The 16,005-nt window shown below is 38.6% G+C and overlaps 3 protein-coding genes across 3 annotated transcripts in view; 2 read left to right on the top strand and 1 right to left on the bottom strand.

The window, feature by feature from the left end:
• The window catches only part of LOC136339721 (large ribosomal subunit protein uL10m-like), a 236,614-nt gene that overhangs the window by 130 nt on the left and 220,479 nt on the right, over positions 1-16,005 (top strand). The window lies entirely within an intron of this gene.
• On the top strand, positions 2,405-2,946 carry LOC136339725 (cuticle protein CP14.6-like). Its single transcript, XM_066283171.1, has 3 exons — positions 2,405-2,512; positions 2,564-2,679; positions 2,746-2,946. Exons 1-3 carry the CDS (start codon positions 2,504-2,506, stop codon positions 2,936-2,938), a joined length of 318 nt encoding a protein of 105 aa, XP_066139268.1. The 5' UTR covers positions 2,405-2,503; the 3' UTR covers positions 2,939-2,946.
• On the bottom strand, positions 5,636-6,304 carry LOC136339724 (flexible cuticle protein 12-like). Its single transcript, XM_066283170.1, has 3 exons — positions 6,182-6,304; positions 5,936-6,057; positions 5,636-5,876 (listed from the first exon to the last, which is right to left on the bottom strand). The coding sequence occupies exons 1-3, from the start codon at positions 6,188-6,190 to the stop codon at positions 5,684-5,686; spliced, it is 324 nt and encodes a 107-aa protein (XP_066139267.1). The 5' UTR covers positions 6,191-6,304; the 3' UTR covers positions 5,636-5,683.

The following is a 16,005-nucleotide window of genomic DNA, read 5'->3' as shown; positions in this document are numbered from 1 at the left end:
AATACACGTCACAAAGCTGAAATTCAGCGGTGCTCACCGTTGCACGACTAATTGAATATTTCTTGTGCTACAGCTACTTGCTACAAGTGACAAAATGGATATAAAATCTGTCGAGTTTAATAGAAGTGATAAACGTACTTCTCTGCCGGCATCCCATGGCAACATGGGGCCGTTGCTGTTCCTTTACTGCTCAAAATGCTCGATTTAAAAAGGGGGGTAGTCACCCTACCCCGTTTTCTTCAAGAAAAGGGGTTGGAGTAAAGAAATCATTAGTAAAACGGGAACTTTTCTTATTTCTTTATTTTAGATTAGAGAATTAGATTCTGTTTAAGTAAATACAAAAAAAAATGGCGGAATCGGGAAAGAGTAATGTTAAAATGACTAAACATAAGAAATTTGGCGACATCGCGCTCCGTTGCTAACATTGTTGTTAACACCTTCATTGTTTATGATCGTGTTAAGTTTAAGTATTTCACTGTACATTCACAGGTAAGTTATTCTTAGGTTCCAGTACTAGTTGCAGTACATCCACATAATTATTGTTTAGCTAGAGGCGAATTCTTCCTTGGATGATTTTCGTATCTTGAACGTAAAGGTTGGCAATGAAATTACGTGATATATCACATGCAACGGCTTTTAAACTGGACGATCTAAAGGTCTTTAATGTTTTCTAGGTAATAGAAAATCGGCCTCAAAGGAGGTTTGTCCCTTTGGTCCGAAGTCGCATTCACATGTTCAGGCTCTTGCTTGTAAAAATGAAGAGAGGACACGGTGCATAGTGATAGTTTTCAATTCGAATTTGCCGAGGAAAAAGGACAAGGACGCAATACTATGCATGAATGTTATTTATTTTAATGTCATAATCCTTAGATCTCTGTGTAATTTTTATCACTCTTATTATTAATAAATTCACTGTCGTTAACCGGGTCAACAACAAAGCAGAGGGCGAACGTTGTACCTACGCGAATGTACTGATTTAGACTGGGAATGAATGAGAGGAAGTAGACATTTTTCCTCTCCCTCTCTGCACCTCCTCAAAAACAAACGTGAATTTCGCTCCCACCTTCATACGCCCCACAAACTCTATCAAATAATTCACTCATCAATTGATTGAAATGAATCCTATCTGTCGATGCTCAGGGAACTCTAATTTCGGCCCTCACCACTGGGATCTCGGAAACTAAAGGAGACACGAAGAAGTTAAATGAGGACGAAATTGTGGAATTTAGCGTTTGATCAAATGCCGTTTCTAAAATTTGGATTTCGCGAAGATATCACAGAAAAACTAAAATTCGGTGATTTAGTTTTTTTTTTTAGTGTTATTTGCAAAAAAGCTAAAAAAAATGTATATACTCGTTGGATTTTAAAATTAAAATAATCTCAAAAAATAGCAAAATGTCCAACGGTCAGTAGACCAATAGAATAAATTTGTCATAAAGTGCATAAATGCGTCTGTGGGCAGGAATATTTCTAGTGTTTAGGACTTGAAAGACATGATCGTTGTGGACGAACCTTAATGGCGGTAAAAATTGGACGAAATTACCGGGTGACTTTACATGCCTCTCAACGGTTTTAAAGTTCATAAAATCTTTGAAAATTGAGGTCCACAGATCGTAAAAATCGAGAAACGTCCCCCAGTTCTTCAAACAACATTCACGTCCAAGGTGCTTGCACGTGGCCCGAAGCTTTTCCAGTTTGCGCCTGAAAAAGGCAGGGCCGTGCTAGACAAAATGTACATTAACCTGCTTAAGACTCAGAGCCCTGTCATTCGATTTTAATAGAGAGTAAATAACCGTAAGGTAATGTCTAGGTGATGAGTCCAACATCAAAGGTATGAAAGAACAGTAATGTGACGCGGATAAATAAAATTATTATATAAAATAAAAACTATTTTTTTATCTGAATTTCATCGATAAGTTTAGCCAATTAAAAATTTATCACGAACTCACAACACTCTGTCTTTGGAGCTCACTGGTACTAGATATTTTAACTTTTCCTTTGAGAAAGCGTTATCGAATTGAATATCGAATATCGAATATCGAATATCGAATACCGAATATCGAATATCGAATATCGAATCGAAGTTAATGACCTAACAGGGACACTTTTAAAGAGTGTTTTGAAGTAGAAGAATAGAAGCAATTTTTGGGGATTCAAAATTACGAACTGCACACTTGAACTTATGTAATAAAGAATACTCGAATATTAGAGATGAGAAACGCATCTTTTAACCCTGAATTTTACGTACCTGCAACAAAAATTACTCAATATTATGTATATTTTTACGATTTAATTCCAACGACGTTGGCTTTTATCCATGATATTAAAGCTCAGTGATAAAGGTTAAATTATTATCATGTTTAAATATCAATGATAAATTCCAGAAACCAGCTTAAAATTATGATTTGGGGGACGGTACATCTTTGAAATATAAAAAGCAGGAAACAAACACCGAAATTATCTAGTCGAGTTCAGCTGACAAGAACACATCAACCAAAACAAGATGAAGCTTGTAAGTAAAACTCATTAATTCAGGCTAAAACTATAGATGGAAAACTTTCAGATCTTGGCACTGTCAGCACTTGCAGCTGTAGCTGTCGCTGCTCCAGCTTCACAGGACGCTCAGGCGTCAGTTGTAAAGAACGATGCAGATGTGGCCCCAGATTCATACAATTATTCGTGAGTAAAAAGGAAATTTATCGTCATAACTCAGACACATCTATTAACGTCCCATTCTTGGTATAGGTACGAAACCAGCAATGGTATCTCTGCAGGTGAACAGGGTCAACTCAATAATGCAGGAAGTGAAACTGAATCTCTGGCTGTTCGCGGCGAATTCAAGTACACCGGCCCTGACGGCGTAGTATATCAGGTCAGCTATGTAGCTGACGACAACGGATTCCAGCCCTTAGGAGCCCATTTACCTGTTTCTCATTAAGTTATAAATGTGTTAATAATAAAATATATGTATAAAAATATAAATAATTAATTGTAATGTTGTGTCAGTTATTCGATACTTGGTCTTCGTGCTAAGTAATCTTGACATAAATGAGGGGTGGCCCAACAAGAACTTTGCCCCTCAATTTTCAGTATTTAAAATGAAAATGCGTAAGAACGCGTCAATTTTTGATTCGAGAAGGGCCATTTTTGATTGCATGTCCAACCCTTCGACTTCAACCCCTTAACAGGGGTGACAGTTACCCGTAAAATGTTTAACAAGGAGGGATGTCGAGTGTTCTCATTTTTAAGGTAGTTGTTCCCTGATTATAGTCTCCAAATTTGAAGTCACCGTCGTTACCCTCTTTGATATGACAGCTTGTCAAAGCCTGTGAAGAAAAAAGCTTTTATGGAGTTAATAATTAATTTCCCACAACGCCAACAACAGATTCAAAAACGAGGGTAATACCTCTGAAGGTCAAACATCACTGAATCGTTTTGAGGGAGGTGCCTGATACACACAGGCTACAGATTAAGACCATTTGAGTTTTCGAGCTAAAGCCGCATTGGCGATTTTTTTTAACTGAAGAATAAATATATACTAAACGTAAAAAAAGGTATTTAACGCAATATTTTCGATTTTCAAATTTTCCGCCCTTAGGCCACCCTTATGGGAGATACAGCGGTATACTCAGAACCAAATTTGGACCTACGGTTTTGTTACCGCCTTTTACTAAGCTATGAATTAGCATTCGTGTTTGTGCAAGTTTCAGCTGACCACTCGTACTTGGCAAATAGCTGTAACCGTATACTTGTTTCCTCACAAACCCCTCAACGTCATTATGGTGAAACGGTGACCGAGAGGCACTGGAACGATCACTACCAAAAAACCATTCTTAAGAAGATCAAATAAGCAGAAAAGACTGCAATGCACGAAGTCGATAAAGATCGGACAAATAAACACTGGAAAAGTGTTAGTCAGTGACGAAACCAAATTCAAAGTGTTTGGCTCAGAGCGTCGGATTTAAGTTCCTCAGAAAATCGGGCGAAAATTGCGCTGAGCCATGTTGGACGTCGTCAGTTGATCATGGAGGAGGATCAGTGACGGTCTGGGGGTGCTTTGAAGGAGCTTTCGTTAAGAAATCTTACAGGGTGGGGGATATAAAGAGGAAAGAACGATATTTAAGCATTTTGCAGCAGCAAATGTTGTTATACGAAAGCGAAATTTTTGGAAACGAATTTATTTTCTAACTTGAAAATTTGCTGTGAACGTTTGAAGCCGCAAAAGAAGGAGAATAAACTCGATGTGACGGGCTGAGCACCACCATCAGCTAATCTAAACCCAAGAGGACTACCGCAGGATGGACTAGATTGGTAGATCAGAACGACGTCTTCAGCGTTAACAGAAACGCTGGGGAACTGGCCTGAAATCTCCGCCGAAACACTTCTACGATTATCAAAATACTTTACTAAGTTATTAAATAGAATGCCAAGATTGTCTGCTGCTGTGATTCGACATAAAGGCTGCCATTTCGATGAATCTAAAAGTTAACTTGAAAATGCCTGATTTCTTAGTTGTACTCTAACAATACGGATTATCATGGTTTTAAATGAAAAATAGATATTTCATTGCGATACTTTAATGCATCCTGGAGTTGAGCGTGTTTCACTAGGTGAGCAAATACAGTGATAGGTGGACGGTAGGGTATGTCTAATTTGCAGTGGTGTTTCAGTTGTTCCTGCTATTTAGATGCGTTCGTCTAATCGTTTATCTCCTGGCGTGAAATTGTTTAATTTATCATTAAGGAATATTGCAGATCAAAGTCCCTACACAATGTCCAAGAGATACTTTCCCCCGGTGGACATCGCATTGAAAAACCCGCTTTCAGGTAGACGCAAAATTCACTTTGTACCTGTCTTGAAGGTGCAAATGGGTTTTTCTTCGGAATAACCACGAGACTTGTTGCTACCGATTAAGAAACTACAGATGCCAAATAACCAAGAACATTAATCAACCGCAGATTTTTCAATGGTATAGATCAAAAAATAACAGAAAATTTGCATGACAAATCTGGTCGATGTAGTTCATTCTTCCGTCAGTGATTATGATGTCTCATACGAAGATAGTCCTAGAAGTGCCCGACCTGACATGTACATGGCGATTTTTTTTTTAATTTGCCAAATTTTACAGAGACATAACCTCAAAAAGACTAAAGTTTGAGGGAGCTACTGCGATCAGCGTTTATTTCGGAGCCGTTTTTTAAGAACGCTTAGAGAGATTTTGTGAACACGTACTACAATACTTTCATTTACCTGATCTCAGTCCATCCTTACATCACGGTGAAGTTAGATTCTACTCGACGAGAATCTGGTCCTTCATTAACAGTCCTAACACATTGGTTGGCAAAGCTTAGTTGGAGCCGTACGACCTGCCAAGACGAGTTCCGCAGCAGTGGGCCTAACGACACTCCAGACCTGACCGCTCTGGAGTTTTGGTGAAAATCCACGATTTCCCTCCAACACAGACCGCATTCGACTAACGAGAAAGTCTGGTTTCGTCAAGGCAACGCCCCGGTCCACGCTTTCGTCATCGCGATGGTCGAAATCGATCGGCTTGGTTTCGAACTTCGAACTTGAATTTCAATTAATAGTTCAATACCAAGTTAATGAAATAAATAGACAGAGGTTAATAGTCCAACACAGCCTCTTTATTTTAGAACAAAACACAATTTCAACAAGTGACCTATTATGGAGAGACCGGTAAATGAGCGCCCTGAGGTTGGAAGCCATTGTCGTCTGCTACATAGTTGACTTGGTAGACCACCCCATCGGGGCCAGTGTACTGGAACGAGCCCCTGACAGCTATCGATTCGTTCTCCGATCCTGGGTTAGTCAGTTCTCCCTCCTCCTGCTGAGAAATGCCGTTGCTGGTCTCGAACCTGGAAAATTGCACGTGTGATGTTGGAGAGTACACAGAGTGAGGGGTGAAATTGCTTACCCATAGCTATATTTGTCAATTCCAATGTTGTCGCTGTCGTATCTGAGCACTTGGGCTTCTGCATCTTGGTTGGTTTGAGGAGCTGCGAACGCGACAGCAATCAAGGCGAGGAAGGTGATTGTCTGAAACACAAATAATTGATATTCTATTGTTGTTAAAACTTATTTTGAAATTAATCGAAAGCTTTCTAAGCCGTTCAATAACAGAAATAGCAAATACTATTAATAGATGCTAATAACTACTCACTACTTTCATGATGAATGGGTTTTCGTTGGATTCAGATAGTTATCAGACAAACGACTGATGATATCAATAGTGAAGATCTTCTTCTTATAACAAGGCGAATCGTCCCCCTTCCAAGATTTGACACAATGCTTCTAGGTATTTTGGTAGTTTTCTTTCGATATTTTAAATTGTTTGACCTTTAACACAGTCCAATAAACATTTTTAGAGGCTGTTACGTAATGAGATGATTGTATGATGCAGGATTGATTCATGTATTGCTTTTGCTTGTACCAAATTTTGTGGCTATTATGTAACGGTGTTGCAGATTTTCGTGTAAAATTTTATCTCGTTTGACGGATGTTTGGGTGGAGTTGTACGTGGGATCAAAAGAAACTGTCCCGTTTGAAACGAGTTTTACCAGAGAATTTCTTTAACCTTTTTCGCCCCCTGGACCGAGTGTGTCTCAAGTACAGTCCGTAATTTCAGGACGCAATCTCTCACAGTCCTCAGAGAAAAGCGGTCTTATAGAAACGTGGCCGGACACGCTTAGACTCCAGCATACGAGATGTCGACGTTGGAAAATTCCGTTTTTATTCGAAATAAATTAGGAAAAGTCAATATTGGTTTCCTCGAATTTCCAGGCATTGTACGTTGCTAAGGAGCTGCATTTTTAATATAAAAAAGGAAATTTTTATTTGCTGCCAGAGGCGTGGTTCGGCTAGGGCCAGCCGCCGCTTTCGTCATAAAATGAAGAAATAGATTTTTTTTCCATTTTTTTTACATTCAGACTCTCCCAACGTTTTAGACCAAAAAATACCTCTCGATTTTCTGCCTAATACTAACTTATTTTTAGAAAAATTGAATGCATTCGCTTTGTGCTCGACACTGATTGTTTCTGATCAACGTACGTAGTTGCCAGCAGTTTTTGAAGGACAAGTTAGTATTGGAAAAAAAGATCATAATTTTTCTTGTCGTAAAATGTCAGGAGAGCCCGGAAACAATGAAAATGTTAATGAATTTGTCGACGTGCTATATTCAATGATGAAACCATCGACTGGCTTACGCCTAACTACGCTACTGGCGGCAGACAGTAGCTGACTCTGTATTAGAAACGGGGCTGTTTATTAACAAACGATAACTGCGGAATATATAATATCTATATAAATATAAATAAATAATATCTCGGAATCACCTGTTTGTAGGAACTTATTTTCTTTAAACGCCATAAAAGAATTTTCGAACCCTAACCAGGAAAGACTCTGTATAAAGATCGCTCAACCATATTCTCAACTTTTCGAAAAATTTTTTCGTCAGCGTGTTGGTATTTTAACTGTTTCTCCATCCTTATCATTCGGATAGTCTAACTCTCGTCAGTGTTTTTAGTATTCCGTCTATTTGTGCCTTATTCTACACATTAAAGAAACCCTCAAGCTTGTAGAAAAAGTTGTAGTTTGTAAAGAAACCCCCTAATACTTGTTATTCGTGAAACCTGATTATCGTCGCGCATTTAAGAAACTATTTTGCTACTTCGATATCGATTTCCGATTATTCATTTTTCCGGCCTGTGTTTTACTGTAGTAGGACACCCAAGGAAAACTAATGTATTCATGGAACATGATTATTATTAAATCTGTAGGAAATGTCTTTTCCACTTCACACTTGACCAATATGCCATTGTTAAAAAAACAAAAACAAAGATGCACACTGCAAGAAAAGATCTTAGACCGTGGACAGATCGTGCAACCTCCCATAAAAGGCAGCAGCGCAACATGTTTCTATCCTTCAGTTTTTGAAAAACGTTATCTTAAAATCTGCGAATGTACTGTATTTCTCCAATTTAAGCCTCGATAAACCCGATTTAAGGCCCCGATTTTGAGTAGCAAATTCGGTAAAATGGAGTCTTCGTACCTTGAACCCTTACAAAAGTCAGTGGAGCAGTAAGTTTGAAAACTTATTTATTAATACTGCACTAATGTGATATTAAATTTTTGAGATGTCTTGTGTCCGAAAAATTTCCTCAGTACCCCCCTGATTTTGAATCGTAAAAACTTGATAAACGTGAGTTGCGAAAAATCTCTATATTAACCAATGTTTCAAAAACATGATCAAAATTTCCTATCTGTTTACATTTTAAGAAACTTCTTCGGCACAATCCTAACTCTCCAGGCCTTGAAGCTTTACAAGTCGCAGTAAGCCCCCCTTAGGGGCTAATAAACGTTCATCTTAATAAGGCCTGGAACCTTTTGAAACGTCTGCGGTGCAGTCTATTTCTAAAAGAATTAATCAAATTTAATCAATAACGGGACGCACAGGTTTTGGAGTTTCAGTCTGAAAAGCCTCCTCGGAACGCCAATGATGTTGAGAACTAAACTGATAAATAACAGAACGAATCTTCCGATGTAAATCCTTACAAAAAGTCAGCGGCGTAGTATGCAGCGCATTTCAAATTCGCCTCCAACCGTTGGGATCTCGGAAAGGAGAGGAGATACGAAGAAGTTTAAATTGGAAAAAATAAAGTAATTTGCCGCTTAACCGAGTACCGTTTCCAAAATTTGAATTTTGAAAGGAACTCAAAATTGGAGATTTCCTTTCTATTTTCTAGCGTTATTTGACAAGAAAGGCCAGAACCACTGGCACATTTCCATTGCCGCCTTTCCCAGCCACACGATGATGTTTTCGGATTGACCACTCTTTTAGTTTCTGAGATTCTAATGGCGAGGGCCAAATTTGAAATTCCGCGTGTATGTACTAACGTCGTTAATATATTATGTTGGACTTTTTGAATTCAAAATTTTGCACCTTAAGAAAATCTCCTCGATACGGACCTGCTGCCTGAACATCTATCAAATGGACGGATAACAGGGCGATCCTTCAGACTGTGAAACTCTGTAAAAACCAGTGGCGTGGTGTTTTCTGGTAAATGTGAGACTAATAGTCTTTCTGTCCTTTGCAGTTTAAAAAAATCTCATAGGTTTACCTTAGTCCTTGAGTAAATAATGGATTAATTTCAAACGGAATCATCAGCCCCTCAAACCTCATACAGCTCTGTTGTAGTGTGCCTCTAGGAGAGCTGGTAAAATTTAAAAAGTTACATGTGAACGACGCAGTAATGAGTTTTTCACTCGAATCGACATATCTGAACGATTTCTTCTATCAGCAGCAGCCATCTGTATTCTATCTAACAACTGCTCTCTTGTGCTAATTGTTTATTCGTGCAGAATTTGTTTCATATGAGTCCATAAATAGCAATTCAAAGGGATTTAAGTCGGAAGATCGCGGGGGCCACGACACTGTACCGGCATCACATTATTATAATTTTTAGTAATAAATAGGTACTATGTAGGGAACTTTGAAGTCCTCTAGATCCTCTAAAAATTTAAATCGGACATATGTCTGTATGAATTTTTTTCCTAAAATGACCTCACCGTTCGTCCGCCTCACTCTCTTGGTGAGCCAAAAAAATCACCTTGTATAAAGGATCGTTTTTGCTAATCCGCATCAGATACACTTTCATCAATATCGTATCAACACCCACTATAATAGACCATGAAAGTAGTAAGTAATGTTACGGCATATCTCGTCCTATCATCTGAATGTCCTACTTTCAGCGATTATCTAATGACTTAATCTCCAACAATGAGAAGCAAAATATTTGCATTGATAGATCTTTAATACTTCATGTTTTTTGCCACTTTATTTGCATACTATTACATGTGGAAATATTTGAATGAACGAAATTGCACAGGCACATTGCCAGAGGGTCAATTAAAGTTTAATTTTACATAGATAGTAGCCTCATTTGTCACTGTTGCTGCTGCTGCTGCTGCTTCTGTAGCTGCCCCTTGAAGCACCTGAAGTCCTGCGGACTGACTTAGACAATGTTGGAATAGATCACTACAGTTATGGGTAAATTCAGTAGAGAAATTGAAGTTTACGGGATGTTGGTGTCGAGAGAATGAGGCCAAGTAGTCGCGCCGGACCTGAAAATTAGCTAATTGCAGATCGAGGTTTTTTTCCGTCACACCGGTCAAGATGGGTCAGCGTCTCGCATATGGTTGAAGAAGTTAGATTCCAGTTGCAGCTCGCGTAAAAAAGTAATCGATTCGCGATGATTAATTACTCCTAATTTTGTGATATAATTAAATTACTAATTACGCACCTTTTAAAACTGTAATTGAATTGCCAATTGCTTCAGGAGAGCAATTGACCGTAATTCAGGAATGCCAGTAATGGCTCTCAAAGGTAACTGAGCTACTCAGAAGTAGTTGAGCTATTCTCAAGTAGGCCATTTTGCTGCTAAAAAATATTAATTTAGTTACTGCAAATGACTGAAACTAAATATTGGATTTCATTTCATGGCAAAATTTCTCTCTTCATCTATGTTTGCACAAGATAAAAGGTACGCAAATCATGTCAATGTTAAATTTCCATAATCTACCATTTTGCAATTAAATAAATAATCGAGTTATACATATTAAAGTTATTCAGCGGTTGTAAAAAGTATTTCGACATACCTGTAACTTTCATAAACCAATGTTTAAGCACGTACGATTTTATTTAAATTTTATTATTATTATAATATATATTTACATATTAATTTATTTAAAAAGCCATTTAATGCATTGTTTTCGACGTTGAAATTTTCCACCCCTCTCCAGCTAGCCCTACCATCTTTTTACCTTAAAATGAAAGGTGATTCAGTAAGGGGCAAACAACCGTACACTCAGAACGTAAATAGGACCTTTTTCCCCTAGGAGACGGATCGGTACAAGAGGCGCAATAGAGTGACCGCCGCGATCTCCAGACCTGACCCCTCTCGATTTTTTTTAGGATCGCTTAAAATGTTCCATTTACAGAAACAGACCACACAAATTAAATTATTTACGTCTTAGACTTCAAATAGAATTAGAATTAATAGGAGAAGCAACCCTGGGTGATTGCATGAAAGAGTTCGAGGAACCACCGAGTAATTGCAAATTGTTACTGGAGCCCAATTTGAGCGTGTGTTATGAAAAACTTGAACATCAAAAATAATGCATTAAATGTTTAAATTGTTTAAATAAAATCATACTTGTTGAAGCATTTAAAAAAAATCAGGTTTACGAAAGTTATAAAGGAGTTGCTATACTTTTTTCAAGCTTTGAATATAAGACTCTTCCAGATTATACTTCAAAATTAGGCTTTCTTTGCCCGAAAAGCTCGTGCGAATACTTCAGAAGAGGACTCTTTGGGATAGACTAACACGATTATTCATTGTGGCATGACATCGTAAATGCTTCAAGAACTGACGTGGATCGGGCGCTTTTTAAATGGTTGACGATCCAAGGGAGTGAAAATAATGCAATTTCCAGCCCAATTTTACAAGCAAAGGCCGAAGAGTTAGCAAAATTTGTATGTCCCAGAGAGTGGTTCGACAGGTTTAAATCTAGACGCAACATATCGGTGAGTGGAATCCATAGAGGAACAGCCGGGACATCACCTGCAGAAACATCTGAATGGTTTGAACCAGCATTAGTGCTGGATGCGAATCGAACGATATCTTTAATGGAGGCGAAACAGGTCTCTTTTACAGAATGACTCCAGATAAAACGTTAAAATTTAAGGGAGAGAAATGTAGCGGTGGAAAATGAAGCAAAGAAAGAAGCACTGTGTGAGTTTCTCCTGATGTGACCGCAACTGAGGAACGTCCATTGATGGTAATTGGTAAATCTAAATCATGGAGATGTTTTAAAAATAAAGGCAATTTACCTTTGAATTGCGTGTCGAACGAAAGAGCATGGACGACAGGTGACATTTTCGAAAAACCAACTCAAGAATGAAAAATTTCGAAAAAAAACAGCAATAATATTGATTAAGATGGCTGCTCAGCACATCCACAACTAAGATATCTTAGATTTATCAAATCTGTTTTCCTATCCCCAAATGTCATTACCAATTTACAACCAATAGACCAAGGCGTTATACGTCGTCTAACACCACACCATCGAATAATGTTTTCAGTATGATTAATGAACGCCTTCGAAAACAAGGAAGACTTCAAATTCACACTCTTCGGTATAACAACAACGTTAAGTGCGGCATGACGAAACGTTTCCGAAATTGTTTTCGTCATGCAGGATTTATCTCTCAGTCCCCAAACGAAGCCGATGAAGAACAAGACATCCATTATGGCGCGACTGAGGCTGGGGCTTGTTGGTGGTCAATTGAACGATACAGAATTTGTGAATGAAGTGAACGAAGACAACGTTCCTTTGGTTGCTTGTATTGAACACCGTAACAATATCGACATCAATGAATATTTCGACATTGATAACGGTTTAAGAACCACTGCTGCTCCAAGCGATACTGAAGCGATTGCGTGTGTCACGATATCTGAGACGAGCTCTACGGAAGAACTCTTGGATGGTGAAAACGAGGAAGAGGCAGCTGACGAAGACGATCTACCAAATGGGTCCGGGTCTCGATTGTACAGATAGGATCTCTAAGCTTCTATGCTGGTTCTAATGCTTCTGAACCTTCTGTATTTCAAACTTTTCACAAATTGTATAGTCATATTGAAGAACAATCGTTTGTGAAAAATCGAATGCAAAGTAAAATTGCCGACTCTGTTGGAATGGAAAAAATACATGTTCTAGCAAGTAATTATAGGGTAATTTGATACGCGGGTAATTCATATTTAGCCTCAGTCGGGTTTTCTGTTCGATTTTTAAGTAAATTTTATTTATAAAAAATACTTTTGCATAATTTCTATTTAACCCGAACAAGTGTCATCGACAGTCGGTTACAACGAACGCCCGGTTAGAACGGCCAGAATCACCGGTTCCCTCGTGGTCGTTATAACCGAGTTCCACTACATCTCCAGGGCGTCCCTGAAATTGCTGTTTTTTCGAAATAAACACTAAACGGTTTTATCGATTTTCACTAATTTCATAACTATGAATTACCACATAAATTAGCGTGTCTTGATTTAAGCGGAATTTTTTAACGTGTGAAAATATTAAAAATGGCGACGGTCCGGACATGAAAGCTCCCACGTTCCTTACCCCACGCACAAATGAACATAATTTTCTCTCTTCAAATAGCTGAGTCTATGTGGAAAATTTCCTGCCCCTCGTAAAATTTTGGCCTTTTTCTCCGCAAAAAAGTTGTTCACGACACCTTGGAGTTCATCATTGTTGTTTCGTCGGAACAAAAGTGTGGAAAAAATTGCAATTCCACGTAACTATCAATTTAGATTAGTTCTTGGGACAAGTGCCGAAGTTGTCGACCTTTTTCCTCAATACATAAATAAATTCGTTTTAGAAAATGAACCTGTAACGGACACCGAACCGGATTTTTTTGACGTCATTTCACAACAATGATGGATTGCAGCCTATCATGATAAAAGAGTTTTTGTAGAGAAACGATAGTTAAAAGATAAAGAGATGGGACATCTTACATAAGCTGGCCTTAAAATTTGACGAGAAACTTGCAGGCAACAAAAAAATGGAGGGTACCACTTGAAATAATGATCTTGTGGTTCGTGCACTTCGTGGGGCCATCCTGTATATTAGAAAATCATTCCTGGAAGTACGCCTTTATGTCAAGGATCGTTAACTTTATTGGCGCAGAAACCAAGGATGTTTGACGCACCCTGTGTTTAGTACCACTGCGATGTGGAGGCTGTTGAAGTACATAAATGAGATTGTTATGTGTGTGTATTGCATTGCAATAAGTCTTCTCGCATTACATGGCCCCAATGCCATCCTATTTATCAAGCCAAAGAGATCCATGTATTTTGTCTCTAATTCTGGTTGGCCAACCACACGTCGTTATATAACATGAAAATGTTCAACTGATTCATACCTGACATATTGACCTTTCGGTATTTTCATTTTCGATTGCCGCGTACTTACTTCTTGCCTTAATTATTCTAAACAGGCAATTTTTGTTGTTTGTGTCATAGTTACCGAATACGGAGTTGCATTATTGTTATTCAATAAATCGAAAATTACTGATAAATTATTCAATAAGTTTTCCGCTATTAGAAACACGTAAAACGAGGAAACGCAAGCTTTTTTTATTATCAAAGAAACGAGCTTTTCAAAACGGTACTGAGCACGTTCGAACAGGTTCATTTTTGAAGTGCGCAAGTAAATCGACCAAGTTAAAAGAGCGAAACACATTTGAAACGAATAATTAATTATTACACAAATAAACCTGTCTACCTTAAAATTTAAGATTCATGTGTGCTAAACGCGTCGTACGATAATATGCGCATTACGCAACAAGCGACTTCTGATATATACGAATGAGTGCCGGCGACATTTAAACGGGTACTGAAAAGGAAGAAAATGTTGGAGGTGAAGACAGACTTTCCGAAAAATCGTATGGAAATGAGCAAGAATAACACGCAAATAGCAAGAAATTCGGCTCCCTTAAATCCGGCATTAATGATTTTTTTACTTTAATTTTAGCTCAATCGTAGATTTCTTGACGCAGGACAATTTCCTCTAAAACTCGGTTGACGCTTTCCCTCAAACCTTCAAACAGCTCATTCCGCGCACATGAGAGTTGGAAAACCAATTGGTACTCATCCCCACCGCAGAATCCAGAATTGATACAAAGATGGTGGCCAGAGATCGTCCTCAAGGAGAAGCTATTTGAGAAGACTCAGGGGAGGATCGTGTGAAAATGCGACAAACACGTGGTTTCTGATAGATTTGTATCTCTCTTTGAAAGACCAAGGACCCCGCCCTAATGTTTCTAAAAACAATTCCATAGCCTTGTGGGTGCACTATGAGCAATAAAAAGGAAAAAAATTTGCCGCACCCAAATGAAAACGAAAATATGTAAAATACAATTCATTTACGAGTAAGAATTTTACTGTTAGTAATGCCTGATGTTTCATCTCACATTGATCAAAATCAGATTCGAGAAGATCTATGGAAATCATATTTCGGAAGAGCATCTCTCGATTAGTAAATTTTTGAAGAGCCCCATCGGGGTATTTATCTAATAATGGTTCTAGGTTCCACCTCTTCGACGCTTGGTTTCCATTGCGACCAACCGTCAGCAGAAAATGAAAGTGAAGATGATTCAAGGTAACTGGTATACGACCTTCACACTACTTTCCTTGATTAAACTGTGCTGGGCGCAAGAACCGATCTCTCATTGAATCGATGAAATACAGGATGTTTCAGAACTATCGGATGAAACTTCTAGGAGCTATTCAGTTTAACAATAAAAGGCATCTGAATATCAGAACCCGCGTCCGCAAATGCCTCCCTAAGGCGCAACGGTCTCACGAAGCTTTAAGACAGTCATGGACAACAACGTTCTATTGAACGTTAGTTCGTTTAATTTTTATTTATTTGTGGAAAACGACTCTACAGCAATTGTTCAAAATGTCGGCCGTGAACTTCGTTTCACCTAGTTTAAACGACACACGTGATTTCTGTGGATTTGACTGGAAGTATGATAATCCTTTGAATGACTTCAAATGTCGCAGTGACCCTGCAATCAGGTCTTGCTCTGCTTCCACTGGCGTTTCATAAACCAGACACTTTACATGTCCCCGCAGAAATAAATCTAGAGGTGTTAAGTCGGGTGACCTAGGGGGCTACGGAACTGGCCTGCCTCTGCCGATTCGATATTGTTCGAACTGACGATCCAAATGCCGACGGGCGTGATCAGGAAAGTGTGCAAATGCGTCATCATGTTGCACCAACGTTGGCTGGTAAACGTTAAATGCGACGTTTTTAAGCAGTTCCTGCAGGACGTCTTGTAGAAAATGGCTGTAGATAGGGCCCGTTAAACGATTGGGCAGCAGGTGTGGCCCAACCAAATGGTCATCGGCAGCATCG

Source organism: Euwallacea fornicatus, chromosome 6, assembly GCF_040115645.1.
Source record: "Euwallacea fornicatus isolate EFF26 chromosome 6, ASM4011564v1, whole genome shotgun sequence".
Taxonomy (NCBI): Eukaryota; Metazoa; Arthropoda; class Insecta; order Coleoptera; family Curculionidae; genus Euwallacea; species Euwallacea fornicatus.
The sequence above is the reverse complement of the archived record's forward strand: the minus strand, read 5'-3'. Positions and strand labels throughout refer to the sequence as shown.